The 12,500-nt window shown below is 32.8% G+C and overlaps 2 protein-coding genes across 2 annotated transcripts; both read left to right on the forward strand.

Annotated features, from left to right (window-relative positions):
- Nucleotides 1-8,472: 8,472 nt before the first annotated feature.
- On the forward strand, nt 8,473-9,165 carry LOAG_07982 (hypothetical protein; the record flags this gene model as incomplete). The annotated part of the gene is made up of 2 exons (XM_003143514.1): nt 8,473-8,551; nt 9,020-9,165. 2 exons carry the CDS (start codon nt 8,473-8,475, stop codon nt 9,163-9,165), a joined length of 225 nt encoding a protein of 74 aa, XP_003143562.1.
- A 1,415-nt stretch (nt 9,166-10,580) lies between these two features.
- LOAG_07983 (hypothetical protein) lies at nt 10,581-11,044 on the forward strand (the record flags this gene model as incomplete). The annotated part of the gene is made up of 3 exons (XM_003143515.1): nt 10,581-10,687; nt 10,740-10,884; nt 10,949-11,044. The coding sequence occupies 3 exons, from the start codon at nt 10,581-10,583 to the stop codon at nt 11,042-11,044; spliced, it is 348 nt and encodes a 115-aa protein (XP_003143563.1).
- Nucleotides 11,045-12,500: the final 1,456 nt, after the last annotated feature.

Consider the following 12,500-nt stretch of genomic DNA (forward strand, 5'->3'; position numbering starts at 1 on the left):
ANATATATATATATATATATATATATATATATATATATATATATACCTGGAATATATAGATTTCGTGTTTATGATTTCGGGCAGATCCGGAAAGACAGTAGCCGAACAATAATAGAGCCAAGAGCAGTAAACGGCGACTAGTCATTTGCCGGTTGCAGTTCTAGTATGAAATAGTTACTGTTCCGAACAATAAAAGTTGCAACAGTAGAATTATCAGTGGTAATAATAGCAGCTAAGGCAAACATAAGCAGTGATAGCAATAGGCACAAATGATAAGATGACCTTGAAATGGTAGATTGTTATTTCCTTTGATCGTTTAGCAAATAGGTAAGGAATAGCATTTCGGGGAAAAGTTTTGGAAAATTTTTGGAAGTTTAAAAGAGCAATAATTCCACTGCTTTGTTCCTTTTCATTCTAAAAATTTAGATAACAAACATTCAGTAGAGCAATATATCTAAATATTTTTAAGTAAATAAAAATATAACTTGGACACAATGATAATATATACTACTTGGCTAGCAATATGCTATTTGGCCATTAATCAGATTCTACAAATAATACTTTCATGATAAAGTATACATGCAGAGCAATTCAAGCTTGTACAAAATATTTTATAATTCTATAAACAGTTTCCCATTTTAATACAAATATATCTGAATATCTGAAACTGTCTCATTGACGGTAACATAGTTTTTTAAACAACTTTACCTTCGAAACATGACTTTCCTTGACAAAAGGAAAGAAGAATTTCAAAGAACTGAAAAGCCTTATTATACTAATGAGAGAAAAGTAAGAACTTGGCTGAAGAAGAGAAAAAAAAAACTTAGAATTCGAACAAATTGGGGAATCAAGAGAGATTGGGGAATCATTGCTGAATGAATAGAATTAGGATTCGATCGGGGGAATCTTTCTCTCGATTTCTGGTAGATATACATTAACGGGAATATTGTAGCTGCATAAATTAAGGGATTGGTCTGCAAAATTTCTTCTGCTTCTAAGTAAAAACATTTTTGTTTTATGTGAAATAGTTCCATCTACTTTATTCTTCCTTGAAAATATTTTCAACCCAACTTCTAAGCTAATCATTTTTGTGAAAAAACATTTGAATTACAAAGCCAATTTTGACAACTGCTTGCAAAAGAGTACTGTAATTAATTCCATTTCAATTAAATACAAATAACAAGAGAATGCTATAAAAAAGATGAGATTGTTAAATTTTTTGCATTATTTAATGTTACATTGTTGCAAAGATTTCCATTGAGAAGGTTTTTCAAAGTTTGATGTTTTGAAAACAAAATGAAGAAGATTTATCAGAAAAAGTAGGAAATGAGTGGAGATATAATATTTGAATGAGTAAAGTTCATCTGAATACTATCAATACAACTTGTACTTGAAATAAGTTTCGCTATTGGATCATATCACTTAGCCGGTAAGTGAATCCCTGATAAACCTAAGTGATTACTCCTGCCACATCCAAAGTCATTAACAGTGGCTTAATATGGATTCATTTTATCTCATCCTCCTTCAGTTAATAATTTTTGTAATGAATGTAAGTTTGGACACTTCTAGTACGGCTTTTACCTTATCACTAACTTTTCCTTATCATTGATTACAGATGAAAAGTGAGTGGTAATTAGGAATAAACGAATATGCTAACATATCCTTTATTAGAAGACCAAAAATGGGCAAACCGTGTGAAGGGTGTGATGTTGATGTTGACGTATGATTGCTGTGGAAGATATAAACCATTGAAGAGGTCATCTGGTCGCTGAGTGGGAAAGAATGAAGGTTGACCCTCGATCTTCAATACTATGTAGAATGGTCTCTGCTTGTTCCCCTGTACAGGAGGGGACCCTCTGTCTGATCATCCCATATAATTGTCATTTCAAGTGGTCATACTACTTCCGCGCTGTTTCTTTACTCATTTATCTTTATATGTTAAGATCCTCCTCAACTTAGCTAAAACTAAAAGGACTTTCTTTCTCTTCCTCTCTGTCCCTTCCTCCCTCTCTCTTTCTCTTCACTTGTCATCTCAGTAATTTCGATAAACCAATACTGAACAGGCAAAATGAGTGAAATTCTGTGAAAATTAAAGAAATAAGAAGCAAACAAATTAAACATTTCAACACCAAACCATAAATGATTCAAAACATTTTAACAATTAAATTACTAAGTTATCAAATTATGAAATTTTAAACGAAAGACTGATGACAGTTTGGTATAGAGGAGAAGGACGAACATTCTCTTTGCATATATAATTTTGTTTCAAATAACAATCGCCACTTTCTATCAAAATGAAGTAAAGAAGCAAAGAAGAATGTTTGATGAAGAAAGTGATGGAAAGCTCTGCAGCACATTCTTTCATTAATTCTAGGCAAATACACTTTTTAAATGTATCAGCAAATGGATAATTTCCCAATTGGGAATTAAATTATATCAAGTAATTTGAAAAGAAATCATTCAGGCCATATTGTACAATTCATTACTCTTCATGCATTTCATTATTATGCAAAGTAATACAAAGGGATAATGCTAAGCAAACTTTGCTCTAATTTACTGAAATAAATTGCATCTAGACAAAAGATCAAAGATTACTCGAACTTTTTCTCTGAATTATTTTTAGAAGTAAAAGTTTAGATTCGGACACGAGACAATGCGTACGTCAAAGCACACATGTTAACTGTTCGGGCCTGACAAAAAAGAAATTTGAATATTTCTATGTTAAACGATAAAAGTGTCTGTGATATTGTTGTGCTGGCACCATTTGGGTACTATTCACAACGATGGCTTGTTTTGTTGTTTACTTGTCTATCTAAATATACGCTCAGAAATTTAAGTTTTTTCCCTTCCTCTCCTTTTTCAATTTACTATAATTGTCCTTTAAATGGAAGCAATGATATCCTTCTAGAATTACTAATACATCACGCAATTTATTGAAGCCTTAAAGCATTGATATGGCATTTGATAAAGATAACAAATATTAGTGATAGTAATACATGCTTATGTTCTTAACCAAAAAAGACAGCTATTTTTAACTTAAATTTAGTTTAATATTTGAAAAGAAAATTTGAGAAAAAAAGGATTTTAAAGGACAAACGGATGAATTTAATTGGGAAAAAGTTCCGTTTCAGTGAAGCCTTGCAGAAGCTTTGCACGACGCATCATTCAGTTGATCGCTTTTTGTCGCTTGAAGCATATTTTGACTTTTCGCATAAGTAAAGAGGATTTAGTTAAGTCCAATAGCCTGAGACTAACTTCTGCACAAAATAACATTATGGCATGTTGGCATGTTGAAAGGGTCAGGAAATAATTCGGCAAAACGATTTGTGGCGATGAAAAAAACGTAATTCTGAACAGATTCAGAAGTTGAAATTTCCAAAAGGTTTGAAAAAGTTTACAAAAATTAAGGAAGATTAATTATTACGAGTGATATTGTCTTCCAGTGATAAGTAATACTTCTATTAAATAAACGGCAAATAAGTGCTACCGTAATTCTGAAATATTTCATGAAAGAGAATCAATTTTTAGAAAAGATTGACTCGAAAAGTTCCTATCCTCTGGGATTAGAGATTTCTGAAGACAGGTAAAAGATAGAAGAAGGTAAAAATGAAAACTTTATGGATTGGTTGAATGATTTACAGGATTGTTGCCGCCTTATCTCTATTATATATAAATTTAATTGGAGAATAAACTACTTTTTTAATTTCTCGCAATAAAGGAATTAAAGAGTTTAGGAAGAGTCCAGAAATGCGAGCCAAAGTATTAGATCCCATTTCATAGACGAATTTCTGCTATAACTACAAATGAGCAATTTGTTTCTCTGAATTAGTTATATGATGAAGTTCTAAAATAATCAAGATGAAAGCCCTTTCATCTCATTCATTCCCTCCTGCGATTAAATACTATCTGACGAACAGTTTCGTAAATTATTTGAAGTTATTAAAGCATGCAAATTCGCCAGGTTTCTCTAGTATTGGAAAAAATACGATTTATATTGTGATTGATCGGGAGTGGAAAATACATGGCTATATAGTTTGTTACTGCTATGGCCTGACCGATTTCTTTTAACGGATAAATATTTGAGTATAATATTGTCTATTTGACAAATGATAGCTAAGAAATTTGCAGATTACTATTCCAAGCATTACTCTGATAAGCCTAATTTGTATGACCAGAACAATGCAGATAAGAAATTTCATGATAAGAAACGCTTTATAAGAGTCTAAATTTTTTTTATTTTTTTTTAAATACGGATAAAATCGAATGTGTTGGAAATTTTTATGCATAAAGTTATCGAACAAATATCCCTTAAATTTTGTTACTTTGAGATTTCAACTATACTTAATTTTGAAACGGACTCAGAAATTAGTCCACCGATGTGAATCCAATATCGAGAGTTGAAGATCAAGTGCATCAAATCTGGGCCAAAACTTCAATATTTTCGAATCCATAAAAGCAGCGGTCACCATTATGTGCCATCATCATCATCATCATCATTATCCATTCAGCTTATGCTATGAAAATTGTTTGAGGCGCCGCGAGGGTAGGGTAAACAACCGAATGAGAAGTGAGCTTACAGATCAAAATTGTTATAATGGACAGCTTAGAGTGGCCCTCTTCAAGTGGACGGATAGATGGACAACCTTCTCATCACTACTTTCTTCTGCTATTGTATGCATATCATAAAAAATTGAACAAACAACATAAGACAAATACAATCTGTTATCTCTCTCTTTCTCTCCCTCTCTCCATCTCTTTCTTTTTCTCTCTATGTCAAGAATGTCGTTGAATATGTTCATTTCAATCTCGCTACAGCAATAAAACTAATATTTTCTAACTTAACTTGTAGTTGTTTAAGTTCTAACAAAGACTTACAATTTGCGCTTTTCGATGGAGTCGAAGGAAAGTGTGCACAATATGGAAAATCTTTGAAGAGGTTAATGATTTGCCTATCTCACAACAAATTTGAATTCCGTTAAACAGAAATGCTTCCTCTCAATCTGCGAATAAATGAGTCACCTTTCAAGACTTCAATTCAATTTGTGTCAATGCAAAATCTGACCTTTGATCTTGTCTCAGTTTCAATACATTATTCAAGAGTTTAGTTTGATTTCGAAGCTTTCACGAAGCCATAATGAAATATTTTCGTCTTTACAATGATATGAACAGAACAAATACAGGATCGTTGAAAATGAAGAAGTGCGCTAATATAAAGTGTACTAATAAAAGGTCATTCCGATGACGCATAGTCTATTGGTCAGTTTTTTGAATATATTTTTCATGTTTTGTTAGCTATTTTACAACAAGAAAATACGCAGCCAAACGTTAGTAACTAAACGCATGCCGTTTTTATGCTTAATTATAAAACGGAGAAATTAAGTTTTTTTTCAGTAAATGATTGTAATGGGAGAAATTTAATGTAAAGGAGATAAATAAGAGTAAACTTTTGAAATTCTAAATATAAGATGAATTGTGATATTGAATTTTAAATTTGATATTGATTGATATAAAGTGAAAGAATGATAGGAATCAATGCACAAAATAGTTATAATCGTTTTCAGTGATATCATTTAGAACATCAGTTTATGCACTAAAAAACATGACAAAATGGCACTAAAGTCCCTTTGACTAACTCTCTCTCCTCTTATCGTCATCTCAGTTGACAAGGATAGACAGAAATCGTTATCACTGATTAGTTGTGTCACATCCAATATATCAGTCTTAGTGATATCTATCACAATGCATGCACGGCAACGTTTTTATTTTTCTTTTTATGTTTTCTTTATGATTAACATTGTGATTATGGGGCTGACTTATTTATGGTGCGATTTTGGAATAAGTCAATATTTGATTGTGCCTAAAATATAGAAATGATTGTAAGGGCAAACGGAAATTTGTCATAAAAATTCAAACTGAGAAAAAAATGATAACAAATCGATATGGCACAACTTATTTGAAATCCTGCAAAATGTGCGGTAGGGAAATGTGCCTATAATATTTGATACTTATTACCTTTCGAATGAAGGAATGAAAGATGATTTATTTGGAGATAATAAATTTATTGCGCACTTTTTGCAAAAATTTATTTTTCAATGAAAAAAGGCTCAAAGAATAAAAATATAAAATTCAGAGTTGTTTTATAAATTGTGTTGTTATTGAACAGCACAGAGGCCGTGAGGAAAAAGTGAATCAGACGAGGACATTTTTGTTGATTGAGGAAAAAACCTTCTATTCATTTAAATAGGGATTCCTTCCTAATTTCTGAAAAAGATGTGAAGTAATGAGCAAAAATTGCATTTGTAAAAAAGAGTTCATTAAATGATCGAAAAAGTTTCTGATTTGATGGTCTATCGTTTGACAGAAAAATGGTCGATCTGTTCGGGATCTTTTTTTTGAAAATAATTCTAAAATATCTGCAGGAATGACTTCAGGGAATGGTTTCTCCTAGTTAAAATTATTTGAATTTATAAAATGAACTGAGAGAAATAATACCATCGAAATAATCCTAAACACTTGTCATTTTTGATGATTGGAAGGGGGGGGGGAGGGGGGGAGGGAGAGAGGAGACAAATTGTCCGATAGAAATGTTTTGAAAGTTGGGGAGAAGTGAGGAGAGGTAAAGAGAAGGAAAAAATTTTGTCTCACTTTTGAAAACTGTGAAATGAAGCTAGTTAGTAGTGAAGTAATTCGATTAGACGATGAATGTGAGTACAGACATGGGCTTCTTCTGTTGAGTATGTGACCAAATCACTCAAATGAAATGAATAAAAGTTTTTGCAATGGACCGGAGAGAAGGAGAAAAAATCAATCAATTCAAATGAGACATTGAAAAGATATGTCTGCTCTCGTGATTATATAATGCATCATGAGCAAGCACTCTGTTGCTTTTTATTCCCTCTCAAATCCCGAGAGAAGATTACCCCGTGTATTAAGAAAAGCATGGAGGATTACGACTGAAGGTCTAACTATAACCAAGTGACAATTCTTTTTTGCAACTTCTAATTCTGTCGACCTCTTGAACGCCTTACTCTTCCAATGTCACAATTATTCTATGATAAGGTAAAAGTAGAGAATTATTTTCGGAATAGCGGAAAGAGCTGATATTTGTCATCATCTCATCTCCTAATATTTTCCAAATCTCTTTCAAGACTTCCATTTTTCTGAAAAACTGGTGGTTTCTTAGGGAAATGGAGAATACCAATTGGATAGTTTTTAGTAACCTTTAAAAATGATTAATGGTGGTTACTAAAAATTCAATACACTAAATGAATGCAATCCGAAAAGTTTTAAAACGATTAAATCCGAAATATGTCGGAAAGAATACTACGATTTCGATTTCTCCAAGAAATGTTTTTGATTGAAAATATCGGAAACTTGGAAAAACGGCGACAGTTTGGATCGTAAAGTGTCAGTCAATCTGCAGAACTATCTGTCTGATATAACCATTTTGAAACTTTTTCTGGCAGACTATTTGAAATGCCAGTTAATATTTGAATATATTCTTAATAAAAGAAGAAAGGAATAGCCTTCATTAAAAATGAAATAAGGGAGGGACAAGTACATAGTATTTATTTGAAGGAACCGATTTTTCACACCATTAGGCTAGCGAATGCACACCTATGGCCGAAATACAGTTCTTGGTTTTAACCTTTCCCTAAATCGATTCTCAGACAATGATCGAATATCCCTGGACTAGAAAGTGATAGGATAGCTCTGACCGCTAACAACATTCTGAAAAGATATGAATTTATTCTTCTTGGAAAGCGTCATCTCCGTTATTATAAGTAGCAATTTTTCGAAAAGTGAATTCTTAATTGTAAAATCAATAATTGGTATTTGGTGAAGAAATCTGACCTATTTACATATTAATTAAATTAGACTTTTAATTAAGCGATTATGTGACCAACGACACGCAATGATTTGAGAAGAGATGGGACCATTCAGAATGTCTTAAATATCGTTATTTCGATTCTTTTTTTATGAATATCATTAGAAGAAGTTAATACTTGCTAAAACATACATATCTGTTTGTTTACATATATTTTTAGACAAGATAAAGCTTGAAAAATGGGATGGTAATGTCTGATAAGAAGTGATTTGAACTTGCGATAATTCGAATTAAAAAGGGAAGACAGTTGTTTTGACAGGTGCTGGTGAGACAATAAAAATGAGTAGCCTGTGGTGATAATTGGGGGCGCAATAAGTAAATGACGAATCGTCTATCCTAATGGTCATCTACAGAGGCCATGGCGAGGCGTAAATAATGCTATAAATTACCTCAAAGGCAGCGCGAACAATGATGTCTCTATATGTATGTATATATGCATGTATGTATGTATGTATATATGTATGTGTGCATGTATGTATGTATACATGTATGTATGTGTGTCTGTCTAAATATGTATATGTGCGTATGTATATATGTATGTGTGTATATGTAAATATGAAAGACATGATGGAAAGTAGCAATGTATGAGTCTGTGTAATTGTTTCCGGATATACCGGACACCGGGAATGTGGGCTCTCCTGTTGGCTGAGGAATTGCATGAAAGTTCTAGATGGTTTAATTATGCTTAATATTTAATTTTGAATAAACAGATTCTGCCAGGAAGTGAGGGATGACGCGTCCGAGGTGTAATACGTCATTCAAACTCCCTCATTGAGGGTACTCACCTGTTCAAGTCTTTCATTTTTCAATAAAATTTAAATAATCTTGCTGACCATAAGGGTCGTGAAACAGAGTAACAATAAGGTGTGATCAAAAAATTCATTTATTACGGTATATTTTACGGTAAAGCAGCGTAATCGTATGCCTCGGTAGAGTATTACAACATTCTTCAGGTAAAAAGTTGGAATTTCACCGGTATTTCCTCAGTTTGCTGAATGCTTTCAGTGACATGCCTTATCGTACCACTCATTTGAATTTATGACTTAGTAATTCGGATGGGTTTCGTTTAAAAATATTCTCGATAGTTTAAATGTAAGCGAAATTCCACTCGTACAAATGATTAATTTACAGCTGCAATCAAAAGAAATCAATGGCCACAGGATAAAAATCCAAATAGCATGACCATAGCGTGTCCAGTACTTTGCATGGAAGTATTAATTAAGTGGACAGTGGTCATTCGAGGAGTTTCAACGCAATGTCTCTCCTACCCCTCTTAACTTTCTCCAGTAATTTTCGTAGTAGGAAAAAAGTAGTGGGATAAAACGAGCCGCGTTTTACTCTTCACCTTCAGCCCTGTGTAAACATTTGGTATTAAAAAATATTTCAAGTGTGCAAAATAAAGTCAAATGATTCATTTTACTTTTCTTTGCAGGCGATAATGAGATCGAAATAGCCATTCAGGTACTGACCAATCTAAATGGAATTTTTATTCGTTGAACAGAAAGATGAAATTTTCAGATTTTTAATAAAGTAATTTGAAAATAAATGAATTTTGTAGATTGGAGATTGTGAGGAAATAGTCTCAAATTGAGACCGTAAATTAAACAGGCATTGATCGGATGTATGTGGAGAGCTATAAGAATTTTGTGGATATTCTTTCCAAGTCTGTCCTAAATATTCTTCACTGCTTGTTTGTTTCAGATTGAAACTTGAATTATTCATGTTAAACTTTGGGAATTTAGCTCATTTGATTAGTGTGCTGCCTGTTCGTAGAGAAAGCATTCAGCAAATTAAGATAGAAAAAAATTGTTCCAGAGTTCGGGAATGTATGTTTCGCGGATAGTGGAACAGGCTGGCACTATCCAAATAGAATTTTTAATGTGCGAAATCTGTATGTGTTATTTCATATTGTAAAGCTGGCGGTGGAATGCACCGAAAAATGCTTCTGCTAGCTCAGGGCATGCATGTATCAGCCTGCCAAAACGGCTTTTGGATAGTAGATTGAGAGATTTGTTCCAAGAAGAGACATTTTCTTACATTAATTTCAAAAGTGACAGGATTAAAGTGATCGTGAGTCAGCCTTGCTCAAATGTCTATATCTTAGCTATTGTCTCAGGACGGGACTTTTAATGCTACTATTAAGTCACACGATAAAAAGTGAAAGAATGAAGTCAAAAACATCGATGGTTTCGAAAGACAGTCGGGAAAAGTAAAATTAAAATAGAGCAGAAATTTAAATTCTTAGTTTTCCTTTTGACCCTTAGACAACCTTTGATACTTATCAATTAACATATCACCACTTTATCTTATTCTGTTGCTCTTTAAGGCAGAAGAGCCAAGGATAAGTTTTTCTAATTACGAGTAATTAATTCTGCACTCATAGTGGAAGGTAAAATTAAATAAATCAAAGAGACCGGTATATAACTGCTGAAACACCTGGTGATCGTTCAAAAATTAAACAGTAGGTTCGATCAGAATACTCAGCTATATTTTCATTTAGGTGTAACTCAGGCAATCTTAATGACTTGTGTGCATAGAGCCAGTCTATAATATTTGATTATAATTAGGTGAGATTGATAAAGCACACGCTAAGACTTACTATTTGTAGTATTCTACTTATAATATGAAAACAAATTAACAGTAAACAAAGTAAACTATTAGCTATGTGCATCTATAACATGATATTAATAATATGGGATGGAAGTGTACAGATAAGTGGTATGAAAAGGTAAGAAACAAGAAGAGAGTACTCGTCAAACATTCAACTTATCCGCTGATAACAACATGCAATTCAAGCAGGTAACAGCAAGATGCATTCCTTGCGAAATATTCTCACCGCTTTTTCTACCAGATCTTCTGTCATCATTACCATTCTTATTGATGGTTATGATTCACTTTCAGAATTTGATTCTTTGGGGCCTAAAAAAATCAAGCAAGTGCGTAACGATCGTATCGTTGGTGACGATAACAAATGGCATTCAAAGAATGTATTGCATGTGATTATTATCTTTTCCCCAGTTCCGCATCTTTTTTTTTGCTTATCAATCATACTTTATTCAGAAAAATGATTGTATTCAGAAGTCATCTACAAATTGCTTTCAATTTCATTTCTCTTTACCTTTCCATGAAATTCCCTTTTCCTTTGCAACAGCATAATAAATGTCGTACATTAATGGTATTATGATAACAACTATGGTCACAATATCAAGCCGTAACTAATCCTAATATCTCCCTTAGTTCAACTCTCTCTCCTGAGGCATCTGGTAACAACAAAAACATGTGAGGATTTAATAAAAGTTTACATTATTCGATTTTCTATCCCATAAGTGATAAGTAGTCACTTACCTTGGCTATTTTGGCTATTTTTGCCACATTTTGGCCACTTGGCTATTTCGGGCTCACTACATGAATGTGTTCATCTAACAGCGAATTCCTTATTACTATACACTTTTAAATAGCGTTTCCAACAGTAAATGCTTAGGCTTCTAAACTGGAAACTAATGTTAAAGGACAGGATAGAAAGAGCTATAAAATTAACCATGAAATCATTTCTTTTGAAGTGTAACGAAACTTGAAGCCAGAAAAAGGGGTGATTCAAATTATTTCTCTTTGTTTCTTCATATTGGTATTTGATTAGTTACTTTACTACCCATGTATTTACTTCAAAAAAAACGGTCGAGAAGGCACGGAATTTGATCCTTTGACATTCATATATCAATAAAAATTGACAGCTCATGGGTACCACGGTGATGAGTTTTTGAGACATTGTTACTGTAGAACATACACAATGTTAGATACGTTAACTGTGCATTATTCAGGCGAAAACGGAAATCTTCCATGTTTCACTAGATCTGTATTAATCCATGGACAGATATGGTTGATGCACTGTTCATATGCTGTACAAAATAAAACTGAAAATCTGACCAATTATAAACGGAAGAAATTTGTGTAACAAATAGTATTTTAAAGTAATAAGGATAGCTTATCATTTTTTCGTTTTTAGCTGGTATCTTGCTAAATGACATGGAATCCATAGAGAACTAAAGCATAAGTACTCAATGAAGTGGCAAACAGAACAGGCTTGTGATATCCCTGCCTAAAATATCAATTATTTTAATAAATAGAAAACAGACTGATATGATGCAGATGGGGGAAATTTGAATTTTAAATGATATTGAGGCCGAAACATTCAATAACCTCAAAATTGGAAACTGAAAACATGAATATCACTTCATCATCTTCAAATAACTGTCGCCCATTCAACAATTACCGGATTACTAACGCGCAAAAGTTGTTGTCTACTACATTGTGATTTTTATCTGGGTCGTCTTCGATCCAAATACTAACCAGGCCCAGTGTTGCTTAAGGTACTGTGCCTTCAAAGTGTCATGGTAGAAGACATAATCAAACATGTAAACATGCACTAAATTTTCACCAGTGCTTTTTCATAAAATATGTTTATCAATAAAGTCATCAGGTAACTTCGAACATTGCACATTTCAAGCTTATCACAATCATATAAAAAGATTCTAACCGCAACAGATTAAGAAACTTCCAGAACTAACAAATATCCATGGATAAGTTGGGTCAGAAATATATTTCAACTTCGAAA

This window comes from Loa loa (assembly GCF_000183805.2).
Source record: "Loa loa unplaced genomic scaffold supercont3.115, whole genome shotgun sequence".
In the NCBI taxonomy this organism is placed as follows: Eukaryota; Metazoa; Nematoda; class Chromadorea; order Rhabditida; family Onchocercidae; genus Loa; species Loa loa.